This window comes from Felis catus, chromosome D1 (assembly GCF_018350175.1).
Source record: "Felis catus isolate Fca126 chromosome D1, F.catus_Fca126_mat1.0, whole genome shotgun sequence".
NCBI lineage: Eukaryota > Metazoa > Chordata > Mammalia > Carnivora > Felidae > Felis > Felis catus.
In genome coordinates this window covers 102,383,081-102,399,136 of record NC_058377.1, presented here as the reverse complement: position 1 = coordinate 102,399,136, position 16,056 = coordinate 102,383,081, and the positions used below count along the sequence as shown (strand labels likewise).

The 16,056-nt window shown below is 55.9% G+C and overlaps 1 protein-coding gene across 12 annotated transcripts in view; it reads left to right on the top strand.

Annotated features, from left to right (window-relative positions):
* SLC43A1 (solute carrier family 43 member 1) overlaps positions 1–11,426 on the top strand; it is a 32,870-nt gene extending 21,444 nt beyond the window's left edge. For all 12 annotated transcript variants that reach the window (XM_023239851.2, XM_006937328.5, XM_003993445.6 and 9 more), the window contains 9 exons: positions 1,343–1,476; positions 3,045–3,223; positions 4,325–4,471; positions 4,567–4,602; positions 4,840–4,978; positions 6,898–7,039; positions 7,305–7,378; positions 9,734–9,857; positions 10,933–11,426. In XM_023239851.2, coding sequence (XP_023095619.1) covers positions 1,343–1,476; positions 3,045–3,223; positions 4,325–4,471; positions 4,567–4,602; positions 4,840–4,978; positions 6,898–7,039; positions 7,305–7,378; positions 9,734–9,857; positions 10,933–11,079 — 1,122 coding nt within the window. In that variant the 3' untranslated portion in view covers positions 11,080–11,426. The remainder of the gene's footprint in view (positions 1–1,342; positions 1,477–3,044; positions 3,224–4,324; positions 4,472–4,566; positions 4,603–4,839; positions 4,979–6,897; positions 7,040–7,304; positions 7,379–9,733; positions 9,858–10,932) is intronic.
* The last annotated feature ends 4,630 nt before the right edge of the window (positions 11,427–16,056 follow it).

Below are 16,056 nucleotides of genomic sequence, written 5' to 3'. Positions count from 1 at the left end.
TGCCTCGGACCTTTCCCCTCTCTGGTCTGTCCTTCACGTGACTTCCAGAATGATTTTAGTTGGAGGCCTGGCTCACACACCTGCCCTGCTTCACTGACAGAATCAAGTCCCTCCATCCTCTTTACAGACATTCAGTGCCCTTGATCTCTCTGGCCTCAACCACTTTTCCAGCCACATTTCTTTCCTTCACCTGCCCTGGACAGGCTTGTTGCCTTGGTCCAAGGTCATGAAGTTAGTCCATATCAGGCTACAGCCTGAACAAATCAGCCTGGCAGAATTAGAACCGGAAGGCCTGAGTTCTAGCTTGGGGGCAAGCTTGCGGCCTCACGCCTTCCTCTGATATCAAATGATAACAAAGCGTGCTTTCAACTGGGCCATAGGATGCCCTTCAGATTCCACCATGGGCGGTGAAGTTTGTTTAGGAGGCACTTGCTGGGTGCCCCCAAAGGAGTTTGAGAGTGCAGGGGTGGGAGTGGCCATCAGTTGTTCAGGTAGCAGCAGGTATGGAGGGTGGGAGGGGTTTGAGGAGGCAGATCTTAACACCCACTCACTTGGAGATGTGGTTCTTTGAAGCTCTGTCCTGTCCCCCAGAGAAGAAGAGAGCCTCAAGGCCCAAGGCTGAGGAGGAGCAGAAATTTTCCCAGGCAGCACTGGAGCTCTGGGCAGGAGCCTGAGGAGGGGGCAGATGTCAGTCGCCCCAGGCAGGGAGGACAAGAGCAGGGACACCATCTCTAGGTACCTGGCTTCCCCAGTAGAGGGCTGACGCATTGGCACAGAATCCCAATCAGTTCCCAGCCCACTTGGGTTGGAAGGCCTTGGGCAGCGCTCTTTGCACACATGCGCACACGCCCACGCTCCCAGTTGTCCTCCCTGGGAACACCTGTGAAAAGTGAGATAAGGCTTCTGGGTCGGGTTTGTCTTTCCCTCAGGGAACGTGCCAGGAAGGGGCAAGATACACACAGGCCTGGTAAACCTAGAGCATTACTTTTTCTCTTTTGTACATAAAATGCAATGGCATTTTTGTGTGGAAGCCAACATGTGCGTGGAGTCACAGGCAGGCTTGTGTGTCCTTTTCTGATAATAATTGACATTCCAAAGACCTTCAGCACCCGGGGGTGGGTGGGTGGGATTACTTCACGTCTCGTTAGGGGGCTGGGGTGAAAAGGGGAGAGGATGGTGGTCTCCTGGGTCTCTTAACTTCCGGCCTCCACTTCCCATCTGCAAATCAGGTGCAAGGAATGGGGTAGAAGAGACCTTGTCTAGGGTCTCTGAGGCCTGGGCTCTGCCTTGGGCTGGGAGAGGTGAGACCAGGTGGCCCATGGGCCTGCCCCTCCTTCCACAGCTGATCTATGATGCTGGCGTGTCCTTCATGGTCATCATGTTCACGTGGTCGGGCCTGGCCTGCCTCATCTTTCTGAACTGTGCCCTCAACTGGCCCAGCGAAGCCTTTCCTGCTCCCGAGGAAGTCAACTATACGTGAGTGGCTGTGGAGGGCTGTGTGACGAGGGGGACTCCCCTCCCCGTGGAGGGAGGGGTGGGTGGGGAGTGGGGGGCGGTAATACAATGGACAGAATCAGCTTTGGCCTCTGCTTTCTCATCTGTACAATGGGCGTGATCCTCCCCACCGACAAGCGTTTGAGTAGAAGTGGCACATAACGGGCGGTCAAAACACCGCCACTGTTATTCTTTCTGAGTTTGGAGGATGGGAACAGAGTAGGAGGGACCCCAGCAACAGTGCCATGTGTCATATGGTCCCAGGAGGGGGATACAAAGACTCAAATACCCCACCCTTTGTAGGACAGCCTGAATGCTGACTTTTCTCCACCCCCTATCAGTTCAGAGGGGTCAGGGGAGATGTTCCACAAGGAAGCCTGTCAAAAAGCTGATATTTGAGTGTCTGCTGCGGGCCAGGCCCTGTGCTTAGCAGTCCTACCACCCTCCACAGTCCTGTTAGTGGGCTCTTTTATTAACTCCATTCATAACAAAAGTTCAGGGAACAAAGTGACTTTCCTAAAGTCCAACCACTGAAGCGGGCAAATTAAAGATTGGAACCAGGCTCTCTGACTCCAGAGTCTGAATTCTTTGGTTTTTTGTTTGTTTGTTTGTTTGTTTGTTTTTATTAAAAAAGTTTTTTTGGAGCGCCTGGGTGGCTCAGTCAGTTGAGCGTCCGACTTCAGCTCAGGTCATGATCTCATGGCTTGAGTTCAAGCCCTGCGTTGGGCTCTGTGCTGACGGCTCAGAGCCTGGAGCCTCTTCAGATTCTGTCTTTCTCTCTCTGCCCCTCCCCCGCTCACACTCTGTCTCTCAAAAATAAATAAACATTAATAAAAAAAAGTTTTTTTTAATGCTTATTTATTTTTGAGAGAGAGAGGGAGGGACGGAGTGGGGGAGGGGCAGGGAGAGAGGGAGACACAGAATCTGAGCTGTCAGCACACAGCTCAACGTGGGGCTCAAACTCAAAAACCGTGAGATCATGACCTGAGCCGAAGTTGAACGCTTAACCAACAGAGCCATCCAGGCACCCCTCCAGAGTCTGAATTCTTTTTTTTTTTTTAATTTTTTTAACATTTATTCAATTTTGAGAGACCCAGACAGAGTGCAAGCAGGGGTGGGGCAGAGAGAGGGAGACAGAGAATCCAAAGCAGGCTCCAGGCTCCGAGCTGTCAGCACAAAGCCCGACATGGGGCTCGAACTCACCAACGATGAGATCGTGACCTCAGCCAAAGTGGAATGCTTAACCAACTGAGCCACCCAGGCTCCCCTCCAGAGTCTGAATTCTTAATGCTGCCTCCATGGCAACAGCCCAAGTGAAAAAGGACTCGCCCACCCTTCACTTACTGGGTGCTAAAGCTGGCCCCTGGCCCAGGCTCCGAGTGACAGATGCGAGCCTGCACTAGGCAGCTTGTCAGTGGGCATGTCAGCCAGTGCCAGGTAAAGGGTTGTGCAGCACCCCTAGGGCAGACTGGGATGGACCCCTTGGGCAGACTGTCGAGGGTGGGCTCTGCGTGGCTGGTTCCCACATTCCCTGGCCCGGCTGCTGGCAGGAAGAAGATCAAGCTCAGCGGACTGGCCCTTGATCACAAGGTGACAGGTGACCGCTTCTACACCCATGTGACCATTGTGGGCCAGCGGCTGAGCCAGAAGGCCCCCAGCCTGGAGGACGGGGCTGAAGTCTTCATCTCATCCCAGGATGTTCGTGGCATCTCAGAAAGCTCTCCTGAAAGTGAGTGTCTGGTCAAGGGGCCAGCCTTGGGTGACAGGTGGGGTGGGTCCTCATGCTTATTAGTGAGCACTCGTTCTCTCCCCTTGTGCTCTATACCCAACACCCCATGATGTAAATAGGTGAGGTTTGATCCCCATTTACAGAATGAGGGGAAATCAGAGCTCAGAGAACTCTACAAGTTCAGACTCGGGGGTACTCTGTTGGATTCCTGCATGAAGGAGTGGGGGAGGAGCTTCCAGAATGGGGCAGGATCTCCAGGCCTGTGGGACGGTTGGTTTCATCAGGGTTCCTTACAGCCTCTGAGCCCCTTGCATCAGGTGCCGCCAGGTTGAGCCAGCTGCGAGGCCCTCCAGCGCCCGGCTGGCTGGCTCCCCCTGCTGGCTGGAAGAGGATCTGCAGCCACCTGCCTGAGCCGCTTCCCAAGGTGTCAGCTCCCAGATGATCGGCAGGTGCACCTGCCTTGGAGTCAGGAGATGGGGAGTCCGGCTCCCCAGTTGCAGGCCGTGTGACTTGGGCAGATCACTTAAGCCTGTTCTGGCTTTCCTTATCTCTGAAACTAGCAGTCATCATGCACACTGGAGGGGGAAGTTAGCTGTGAGGCTTAAACGGAGCCGTGGATATGGCAGCTCTGTAAATGGCACAAGGCTGTGCGTCGTGAGGGTATGACCCCCCCACCCCCACCCCCGCGGAGTCTCCCGTGGCAGAGTGGTGGCAGCCATGAGCTGAGTCCAGCCGACCTGCAGCTTCCAGCCCTGTGAGCTTGAGCAAGTCATTGGGTCAATTTCCTCATCTGCAGAACGTGCTGAGGACAGGGTTGTTGTTCACTTTTGGTAAATGGGAAGGTGCTTAATAAATAGTAGCTAGAGTTATTACCACACCAAGGTATACACCCAGCGGGCAGCTGAAAACGTTCTGTTGAGATCAGTATTAAACTGGGCAAGAACTTGGAGGCCAGTGAATCTGAGCCCTCGTTTCTGAAGGAACCAATCCCCTGAGAGTCACACAGTGAGTGGCTGAGCCCCTCTAGAACTGCATCAGCTGGGACAGTTGGAGGGAAAAGGAAGATCTGGGGCTCAGGGGCGCCCTCTGCTGTCTCTCCAGAGTCTGTCCCCTTCCGCCAGAGCCTCTGTTCCCCCATTTTCCTGTGGAGCCTTCTCACCATGGGCATGACCCAGCTGAGGGTCATCTTCTACATGGCCGCCATGAACAAGATGCTGGAGTACCTCGTGACTGGTGGTCAGGAGCATGGTGAGGTGCTGCTGAGCCCACTGGGGGCTGGGGGCACAGGAGGGTCACCCTGGCGGGCTCCTCTCACTCTGGCTTCTCTCCCCACCCCCCAACAGAGACGGACATCCTGAGAAAACGGGCGGCAGAGACAGGTAGGGGGATAGAAGTTGGGGGCCTGGCCCACTCCCGCCCCACTGGTGCCCACTCCACAGGGAGCCTGGGCCCAGCCTTGTAACTCTGGGCATTTGGGGCATCTGAGAATCTGGGGGCCAGAGGGGGGCTATTCTGGCCCTGCTTCTCCTACACCGGAAGTGGGTGACAGTGCCCACCGGGCTGCTGGCATTGCTCGTGCCAGCTCCTGACTCCACTTCTCTTCCCGTCCTGCCCAGTTGGGTTCTACTCCTCCATCTTTGGGGCCATGCAGCTGTTGTGCCTTCTCACCTGCCCCCTCATTGGCTACATCATGGACTGGCGGATCAAGGACTGTGTGGACGCCCCCACTGAGGGCAGTGCCCTCGGAAACGCCAGGTGACCTGTATAGGGATGGTGGCAGCTTTTTGTTTTTCATGTGCTTTCACAGCCGGCTTCTCATTTCCTTCTCCCGAGAGCCCTGGGAGAGCAGGACTATCTCCCCATTTTACAGATGAGGAAACTAAGGCTAAGGTGGGCATAGCTCACTTGATCATAAGGATAGCTGAGGTCAAGTGCTGACCGTGCACTAGGCACCTTGCATTGTCTTACGGAGTCCTACAACAGCTCTCTGAGGGAGGTATGTTATCCTCACTTCACAAAGCTGACACGCAGAAAGGTTAAGCAACTTACCCAAGATCGCACAGCTCGTAGTAGCATGTTCCGGAACCTATGTTGTAAAGGGTATACTCAAAAGCCTTCTTATGGCTAGAAAGAGAGAGAGTTGGAATATCAGACATCTATTGCTGTATCACAGATTAGCCCCAAAGCTGGGCATCTTTAAACAGCTAACGTTTCTTGTCTCGTATAGTTTCTGAGTCAGGAATCTGGGAATGACTTAGCTGGGCGTTCTGGCTCAGGGTCTGTCTGTCTGAGTCTGTTTGGGCTGGTGTAACAAAACACCACACACTGGGTGGCTTAAAAACAATAGACGCTTACTTATTACCGTTCTGGAGCCTGGAAGCCTCAGATCAGGGAGCCAGTGGTTGACCGAGGACCTTCTTCTGGGCGGCTATCTTCTTGCTGTGTCCTCACATGGCCTAAGGAATAGGGAGCTCCGTGGGGCCTCCTTTATAAAGGCACGAATCCCATGATGAGGGCTTTCCCCTCGTGATTTAATCACCCGCCAAGACCCCCACCGCCTAATACTGCCATGTTGGGCATGAGGATTTTATCATGTGAATTTCGGGGGGACACAGTCATTCAGACCACCGCAGGCTCTCTAGCTGTCGGCCAGGCCTACAGATATCTGAGATATTGACCGAGGTCAGAGAATCTGTTCCTGAGCTCACTCAGGTGGCTCTTGGCAGGAGGTTTGGCTCCTCTCCACCTGGGTCTGTCCCGAAGGCTGCTCACCACAGAACAGCTTCCCCCAGCAAGGGGTCTAAGGGAGGGAGGCAAAGACAGAAGCTTCTGTGTCCTTCACAGCGAAATCTCACCAGTGACATTCCATTGTTTCTGTCGTATTCTGTGGGTCGTCCAGAGTAACTGGTACAGTGTAGGAGGGGACTACACAGGACATGGGTAGCAGGAGGTGGGGCCAATGAGGCCCATCTTGTTGGCTGGAGACCACAATTGGGTCTTGAACCCGGGTCTTCTGGGTTCTTTCTGTGTTAATCTAAATAGTTCCTGTTTGTCCTGAGAGGACAGGAGAGAAGGCAGCTAAGGAACAATCTCGTGGCTTCCCTCCCCAGCATTGGTACTCCAGCCCGGGCACCCTGCCTATGGCTCCTGATGGCAGGGTCATCTGTCTAGGATAGATGAGCATCTCGGCCTGCTGGCCTCTCCCCTGGAGTGTGCCAGGGAGGGGCCTGCTGGATAGTCCGGGGCCAATCTGCTGTCCCCGGAGTGGCATCTACTTTTGTCCAGGCTGATGGGCAGAGATGCTTCCGTAGAGGTGTCCGATTGGAGACGGCGTCAGAGCTTCCGGTTCGCCACCTTCCTTCCTATCCTTGATTCTCAGGATTCAGTGTGCACGAGACGTGCCTGGGCTGTTTGTCAGAATGCAGCTTCCTGGGCCCAGCCTCTGAGATTCTGGGGTGGGAGCCTGGAATCTGCATTTTAAAGAAAGCCCCGAGGTGATGCTGGGGTAAAAGGTGGGGGAGCCACGCTTTGAGGAACACAGGGCTGGGGAAGTGGTTTGCTGCCTTTGTCACCCCTGCGGTAGAGGCCCGGGAGAAGAGGGGAAGGCCAGGCGGGGAACCAGGCAGCTGCTGGGGACGTGGAGGCAGCAGCCGGTGACATCCTGTTCTCCTCAGGGATGGGGTCGCCACCAAGTCGGCCAGACCGCGCTACCGCAAGATCCAGAAGATCACCAATGCCATCAACGCCTTCACCCTGACCAACTTTCTGCTGGTGGGGTTTGGCGTCACCTGCCTCATCAATAGCTTACACCTCCAGGTACCCACCTCTGTCCTCCCCCGTCTCCCTGCCTCCCAGGACCCCTCCGAAGGGCCATTTTGCCCCATGCCTGCCTTCCAGGAAGCCAGGTTCTTGTCCTCTGGGTCTGTCTTCTGGGTCTCTGGGTCCCCCCCGGGGGGGGCGGTATTCTGGGGATCGGGTGGGCAAGGGCTCCGCGCGGCTTCGTGTCGCCCGCCACCCTCCCCATCCTGCCTCGGGCCTCCACACCTGCTCTCACCTCTTCCCTCTCTCTTCTTGGTTTCAGTACGTGACCTTTATCCTGCACACCGTGGTTCGAGGTTTCTTCCACTCAGCCTGTGGGAGCCTCTACGCTGCAGTGTGAGTCAGCTGCTTCCTCCCCCAAACCCGAAGAATCCCCGAGCAGAGTCGAAATGGCCCCGCCCACCCCGTCATGCCCCTCTCCGCTGCCTCCCAGGAGTGCTGACCTCTTGGAGTTGGTGGGGGAGCTGGGAGGCCGCCTGGTGGGCTGGTGGTGGGGCTGCCCTCTCCCGGCATCGGCATCTCATCTCGGGTGGTGGGGTCCCTGCCTCTTCAAAGGTAGCCTGCCGCCAGGGGATCCTCCCTTAGAGGAAGCCAGGATTCTTCTCCTTCTCCTCCTTCTCCTCCTTCTTTTTTTTTTTTTTAAAGTTTATTTATTTTGAGAAAGAGAGAAAGAGAGAACAAGCTGGGGAGGGGCAGAAAGAGAAGGAGACAGAGGATCCGAAACCGGCTCCGTGCTGACAGCAGAGAGCCCAAACGCAGCGCTCGATCTCAGGAACCGTGAGATCATGACCCGAGCCGAAGTCGGACGCTTAACCAACTGAGCCTCCCCCCCCACCCCCACCACGTGCCTTGGTCCTATGTCTGCTCTCCTCTCTCCCCCATCAGCCCTTTAGAAATTTCCAGATTGCAGCCTGCCTTATGACTCTCCGCTCCATCTGGAGCAGCCCCCGGTTCCCTCTCCCCTCACCCTTTTGGTTTCCACTGCCAGTGCTGCTGAGGGACTCCCCGGGGTGCGTAATGAGCAATGGCAGTGACAGTTGTCACCGTTACCAGGGGCTTCTTCAATGGCAGGCGTGGTGCAGGACACCTGGCCAGGGTCAGCAGAGGGCAGCCCGTCTCCTTCACCTGCTCGAGCCGGAGCCTTGGAGTGAGCCTTGGCTCTTCCCTTCCTCACACTCCATGTCTAGTCCTCTGCGGTCCCGCTGTCCACAGACCCCGAATGTGACCCTCTCCTTGTCTCCACCGCCACCCCCCTGCCCTGGCTGGGCGAAGCAGCTCCTGGCCGGGTCCCTGCATCTGCTCTCGCCTCCCTCGGTCTATTTAAGTTTATTTATTTATTTTGAGAGAGACAGAGCGGGCAAGGGAGGGGCAGAGAGAGTGGGAGAGAGAGAATCCCAAGCAGGCTCTGTGCTGTGAGCACGGGGCCTGATGCGGGGCTCAAACTCACAAACCATGAAGTCATGACCTGAGCTGAAACCAAGAGTCTGATGCTTAACCGACAGAGCCACCCAGGTGCCCCCTCCCTTGGTCTATTTTTAACACAGGGGCTGGAGACACCTGCTGGGACATAAGTCTTTTTCTGTCACTCCATGGCTTCCTGCCTTGTGTCTGAGAAAAAGCCAGAGGCTTTGTTATGGCTTAACAGGCCCTACAAGGTCTAGCTCCCCCCTCCCCCACCCCGGGCCCTGTCTGCTCTCTTCACCCCCCTTCCCCCTTCTCTCACTCTGCTGCGGCCTCTTCATTTCTCAGAAACCCCAAGTGTGTCCCCTACTTAGGCCATTTGCACTTCCTGTTCCCTCTTTCTAGCACAGTCTCCCTCCAGATAGCTGCAGGGCCCACAGTTACCTCACCTTCTCCAGGTCCGTACCCAGGGTCCCCTTGTCAGTGAGGCCTCTGCTGGCCATCCTGTCCACGGTGGCAGCCCCCTGGACGCCCCCACCTGCTTTCTCCACCCTACCTCTCTCCTTGGCTCCCGTCACCAGCCAACAATCTATGTGTGTATCTTGCTCGTTGTCCGACTGACACCGGCCCCACCAGAAAGCCACCTCTACGAGGGTTCGGTTCAGTGCTGAATGTGCTTGCACCTTAGAATGGCACCTGGCACGTGGGAACTCAGTGAATCCTTGTCAAAAGAATAAATGAACCGCCCAGCGAGGTCAGTGCTATCTCGGTTATTAGTGGAGGAAGTGGGTCTCCGAGAGATTGCATAACTTGCTGTTATCACACAGATAGTAGTTGGCAGAAGCCAGCTTAGTGGCCCCGAAGCCGCAGCACACAGCTTTGAGGCCAGAGTCCAGAAAGCACAGGCGAAGAGGCTTTTTTTTTTTAATTAATTAAAGTTTATTTATTTATTTATTTATTTGGAGACAGGGAGGGAGAGAGAGTGGGCGTGTGTGCGCACAAGTGGGGGAGGGGCAGAGAGCAAGTGAGAGAGAGAGAGAATCCCAAGTAGGCTCCACACTGTCTGCACAGAGCCCGATGTGGGGCTCGAACTCACAAACTGTGAGATCGCGACCTGAGCCGAAATCAGGAGTCGGATGCTTAATTGACTGAGCCACCCAGGTGCCCTGCAAAGAGGCTCTTAAGTTCCACCCTGCCCGCCTAACCTGGGGGCGGGGGGGGGGCTGGCACAGGGGGCTGGACTGGAGAGGACCACGTGCCCGTCCTAACTGGCCTACCTCTCCTTGACAGGTTCCCGTCCAACCACTTTGGGACGCTGACGGGTCTGCAGTCCCTCATCAGTGCTGTGTTTGCCCTGCTCCAGCAGCCGCTTTTCATGGCCATGGTGGGACCCTTGAAAGGAGAGCCCTTCTGGGTGAGAACTGCGGGTGGCGTGGGGGTGGAGAGCAGGAGCCCCTTTCCAGGGGGCTGAGGGGGAGGGGCTTCGAGGTGACAGAATCCCTCACTCATCTCTCAGACTGAAGGTCTCCGATCTGGGGGCTCCCCAGCTGGCTGTCCATCACAACCCGTCACAGCGCGTTAAAAATACAGATTCCCCAGCCAGCCGCATCAGCATCCCTCACCCTGGGCCCAGGAGTATCTTTGTGCTAAGCCTCCGGGTGCCTTGTGAAGTGGCCTAGCTCTGATGCAGTCCAGTTTCACCTAGTGCATGGATCCTTTCTCCAGCACCTCTGGAAAGGGGTTCCAACAAACCCTGTCAACACCCTCAGTGACGGGGCAGCAGCCATTGGTATGGTCAGAAGGGCTTTTCCTTACCCAGAACCGACATCTGCCTCCCTAAAGCTGACCTTCTGTCTGCCCTGTGGGGCCACCTGTCCCGTAACCTTTCTCCCACAAGAATGATGGAGAAAGCGTAGCCACCCTTTAGTGAATGCTCACCAGGTACTGACAGCCCTGAGGCGGGACTTTAGAGTCATGGTGATTTGCCCAAAGTCACACAGTGAGAAAGGCAGAGCCAGGTGTGGACCGAGGCCCACTGCACGTGAAGGCCACTGCCCTGGGCCTCCTGTCCTCCGGCTGTGTGCCTTGGCTCCTTTAACTGCCTTCGAGTCTCTTCTCAGCACCCGCAATGGGATCCCCTTGTCAGCATCCTCAGAGGTCATGGTTCCCAGCCCAGAAGCTTCCACGTCAGGAAGTAGCCCAGACTGCCTCAGTAGCTCCCCAGAGGGCGCCAGCTGGTGTGGGCACCAGCCTCAGCCAGGGTTCCAACTAGGCTAAGAAACCTTATGAGCCCGTTGAACGTTAAATGAGATATTGGTGGAACAGTGACTGAACACTGGAAGCACTAGCTATATTTATCATTGTGGCCCAGGACCTGAGTACAAATGGCTGCCTTCTCCTCTCTGCTGAAGGTTAAACGGGAGGGCCCTTGCGGGTGATGGGGGGAAGCGGGTACCTGTTTGACTCTTGTCTTTCTCCTTGCCCTAAAGGTGAATCTGGGCCTCCTGTTATTCTCACTCCTGGGATTCCTGCTGCCTTCTTACCTCTTCTACTACCGTGCCCAGCTCCAGAGGGAGTACGCCACCGACTGGGAGGGCCCAAAGAAGGTGCTTGGAAGCTCCGAGGTGACTGCCTAGACCCCTGCAGCCAAGGGACCCGGATGACAGGCCAAGGCCTGAGCTACCAAAGGGAACGCCTTGCCGGAGTCCGGCTCCAGCGGGCCCAGGGGTTCCCGAAGGATGAATGGCGTCGGCGAAAAAGTGAAAATAAAACAAAACTAGAATAAAAAACTAAAATAAAAACGGACACAGACAACAGCAGTGGGTTGAACTGGCCGATTTATTGTAGCAAACGTGGCATGATATGTGTGCTAGTGATTTCCTTGGAGCATATGTCATCTATGCGTTTCTAACATCGCCTAATTTTAAAAATGTTCCTACGTGTAGTCAACCTTTAAGAAATAACATGGCGATTTTCTCGTAAAGTTCCCGCATACCCTTTGATTATTGATTAATTTCTTACCTTATTCCATTATGCATCTGCGTTTATCTATAATCTACAAAGCATTTGCTTTGCTGTTCTCGTGAAAGGCCCTCCATTTCTCGACGCCTCAAGTGGAACAGTTACGGGGACATGACCTCCTAACCACAAGAGGCCAGAAGAACAATGTGTTTGCCTCGGTCCGAGGTGCCGGGAAGGGGCCGATAGGGCCTTAGAAACCCATGCCTCACACATTCTCAGAGAGACAATGCACCTAGGAACTAAGGAACCATTCTGTACCTGAACCGACTAGGTTCAGTCACCATCTGGAATGCCTCCGGGGGGCCAGGTGGGCCTAGGGGTTGAAGTCTCCTGTGCCCAGAGATACACTCCTTAGTTGCCCGAGTGGGGCTTTCAGATCCATTTGTCTCTCCTTTACAGGCCCTCTTTGCTGGCAAATGCAGAGGCCATCCTTCCTGCAAATGGAGGAGTCTCCACAGGGGACGGCAAGGGCTAAACGTAAAGCCGCTCAATTCCTTGCAGAACCTTATTTTCTTCCCTAATGGTTCTTTTCCCAGGGGGCCTGCCGAGGGCAATTCCCCAACAGACGACACCCCAGGTACTTTTAAGGCCAAATTACCTAAAAGCGGGAGGACAAGAAGCTTCACTGTCGGCGGGCCGCCCTGCAGTCACCAGTCCGTCCACAGCCCGGGCCCCGCCACTCAAGCTGGGATAGCTCGGCTTCCAGCAATGCCTCATATGGCTTTTCTACCTGTAACATACGCACAGAGCTGGGCCGTGGATTTATAAATACCAAGAGAAGTTCTATTTTTGTAGGGACTTGCTAAAAGGAAAAAAAAAAAAAAGAACTAAAAAAAATTTTCCCCAAAGCAATAATGCTCCATTGACTGAAGACAGCCCTGTGCTAGAAGGATTGGGCCTTCTTTCTCCTCAGATTGGAGGAGACCAGGATGCGGGCTGTCTTGCCTCTGGGCCTTCATCCTAGGGGCCCACCTCCTGGTGCTTCCTGACGGCTTGTGGGATCAACAAATAGGTTACCCCTAGGGTTCTAGCTATGCGACGCCCAGAGAGTGGGCATGCGTACACATGCACGTGTACGTGTTTGTGTGCACGTGCGTGTGAATGTGTGTGGGTGGACGAAACAACCTTCCCCTCGAGGAAAGGGGCCTGAGGTGGTGGCTGTGTCCTGGATGGGGTATTGGGGGGGTGGGTAAGCCCCTTCAGGGCCGGAGGGCAGGTTCCCTCCCTGGTACTGCCTTTTGTAGGTCTTAGAGGAAATAAAAAGGGAAGTGAGAGACTGGCTGGTGTGTGCCTGTATCTTTGTTGGGGGGGGGCGTGTTTTCCCACACTCCCATCCCTCTCCCCCACCCAGGCTTGGCTGGGCATTAAGTAGGACACCTGAAGTGCCAGCCTGTCCACCTCTGGCTGTCTGCCTCACCTCCCTCTGCTTAACCATCCCTGCCCTTAGTGTCTGGAGGGAGCCCACATCCTGCCCTCTGCTCCTGCTCCCCCATTTCCCATGGTTTGAGGTACAGCCAGGAGGTTGCTTTTGTCTGTACAGGGGGATCGGGGCAGGATGCTTTAGAAATAATCCCTTAGAATGCTGGAGGTTTGTTGAAATTTACACTTTTTTATAGTCTCCTGTTTTATCTTAAAACTTATGCAAATTTTGAGCTCCACTTTCTACTATATTTATACTTATTTTTAACATCGAAATGAGGCTTTAAAATCACAAAGGTAAAGACACCATCTTTGAGAATGAGGGACCCTCCAGGAACTTCCACCTTTTTTATTCCAGGCCGACACCTCTTTATGTCCCTGGGACAGCAGCCTTAGAGGCTAGAGCAAGTCACAGAATGGAGCGGGGGCAGGGGGGGGGGTGGTGGTGCAGGGAGGGGCGCTGACATTTGTTGAGAATCTGCCTGTACTTCACAGGTTATCTCATTTCGTCCTAACTATAGCCCAAGAGGTTAGTGTCTTCACAATGTTTTTGTAGGTTAAGGAAAGCCCAGACAGGTTAAAGCACAAGACCAAGGGCACACGGTTGGTAGGTGTGGAACTGAGCTTGAAACTTGGACACTCTGACTGCTGAGTCCTAACCACAGGCCTGCCAGGGTGGTTAGGGACAGAAAGGAGGTCCCAAGCTTCTCAGCCCAGCCCAGCTGTCCTCACAGGGCTGAGAGTGACCTCAAAAACCTTGCTCATCTCCCCCACCCCAATCCACCCGCGGGTGTGTGTGTGTGTGTGTGTGTGTGTGTGTGTGTGTGTGTAACTTTGGAGAACCCTCAAATGTTAGTGCTGAAGACAGTATCACAGATGAACTGCCTCTTTGTCCTAAATTATCTTTAGAAGTTAATGGAACAGACTAATCCACCCATTTCATAGATGAGAAAACACGTCCAGAGGGGTCTGGAGACTTGACAAAGTCACATAGCAGATCCCTGGCTGCTGTAGCCCAGACTCCTGGCTTCTAACACAGTTCCCTTTTTGCAACATTCTAAACCAGAATTGGACAGCACCCACCAACGGGTTGGGCGGGTTCCCGGAGGGCCTACCTGGGTCTCACTGCTCACCATCCCGCGCCTTGACTTTCCAAGTAATCTGGTGGAGGGCGATCGGGCGCGATCGCGAGCGATGGATCCCACCCGCCCCGGGTGCTGGCTGGAAGAGGAAGCAAGGTATGTGGGCCGGGGGATGGGTGTGCCCAGCAGGCGGCGCTGCGGGGCTGTGTCCGGGATGCGATGGAAGAGGTGGGAGGGGGCTGCGAGCCTGGAAGGGAGCCCCCCACACCCCTCCCCACACACAGCCTCCCCACGGGTGGGTCCTTCCCGGGCCTCGACCCCCAGATTCCTACGCTGGCTTGCACTGCCCTCCTTTGAGATCTCATGCCTTCCCGACCCCCACCCTTGCAAGCGTTATCTGCACCCCCACAGATGCCCAGACGGAAGGAGTGGGTCCAGACGTCGGCCGAAGCCCAGCTGGGGCTTCGGACGGGGTGGGCGTTGCCGGCAGAAATCCCGGCCTCCCGGGGGAGGGGTGGAGAGCTTGGGGAGGGGGCTGGGCAGGGGCGGAAGCGAGCTGGAGCCGTGTTTGTCGCGGCGCTGCCGAGTGGAACAGATGGCTGGGGAGGGGAGAGGGTACGAGGCGGGGGGTGGGGGGGGGGGAAGGAGGGGTGCGGGGGCCGGAGGATGAGGAACGAGGAATTTCGACGCCCTGAGTCTCCCAGGAGAAGCCCCCCTCCCCATCTCTTCCCAGGAAGAGGGGGGTAGCGTCGGCCTTTTCCCGGAGAGCCTGGCCTCTGGCCTGCGGCGGCCCCCGGCTGCACCGCCCGCCGCCCCAGGGCGCGCCCCTTATCCCTGGCCCCCCTCTGGCGCGGGCCCGGCCCGTGGGGGTCAAGGCCGCCTCGAGCTGCCCAGGGCGCTAGGGTTACGGGGGCCGCACTCCGAGGGGCGAGGGGGCGGCGGGAAGCCAGCTCCCGAGCTGGGAGCGAGTTCAGGGATCGTAAATAGCTGAGGGAAAACGTGTTAATTGGAACTTTATGCAGATGAGCTGGGACCGGGGGCTGGGGGGGTGGAGGGAGGGAGAAGGTCAGGCGGGTGCGGGACCCGAGCCCAGTTCCGAGGGGAGGGGAGGGGAGGGCTCTGGCTCGGGACTGATGGGTGAGTATCCTCACGTCTGTGTGGTGGCCTCCCGGGAGGGCCGCGCGTCCCTGCAGGCGAGGCTTCCTGCCTGAGCCCCCACCCCAGAAACCGAGAAGACTCTTCTGGCGTGTCCACATCCCACGTCCAGAGGTCCGGGGTCTCAAATCGCCACGAGGGTGGGGAACACCTTGCAAGTGTCTGTTTCCGCTTGTGGCTGCTTACCTTGGGTCTCACTGCTGCAGCGTCCCCACCCCTGTGGGTCTCCGGGTCTCACTGCTGCAGTGTCCCCTCCCCTGTGGGTCTCCGCGACCTCCCTCTGACTCCTCCATCCTTTATTCCCCATCCCTGGCAACAGCCTCCTCCCCTCTGGAGTGTTGTCTGTTATTTCCACCAAGTGTGTCTGGGGTGGAGGAGGGGGTATCTAACTTTTCTCCCTTTGCTTCCTCCCCTGTCTGCGGCCTCTCCCCTGCCCCTCCCCCCACCTTTCAGGTGTTTCTCAACCCTTAGGATGCTTGGTGACCCCCCCATACACACACACAGTTCTAGGGTCCCCCCCCCAGTAATCCGATTCAGCAGGCCTGGGGGGCTACGGAAGCTGCACTTTAGCAACTTCCCACCTAAATCAGATGGAAAAGACCCTCGTTTTTAGAAACACTGGCAGGGAGTTGGTGTGCTGGAAAGACTGGGCCAGCTTCCTTCAACAGCCCCCCACTTCCAAACCTGTCTCCATGCTCCTGACCTCACCTCTGCTCAGAATGGCCATTCTGGCTTCTGGCGTGACCCCACCAGCCGTGGAGAAGGTGCCAGAAGGAGGGAAGGAAGGAAAGAAGGAGAAAGGGAGAGAAAGAAAGAAAGAAAGAAAGAAAGAAAGAAAGAGGCCTGCACCTGGCTCTTCTCTCTCTGAGTAGGGTCTTCTGCTTCCCGTCTGCCCCTTCCCCTCAGCTGGACCATCTTCCTCTCTTACTCCACCAG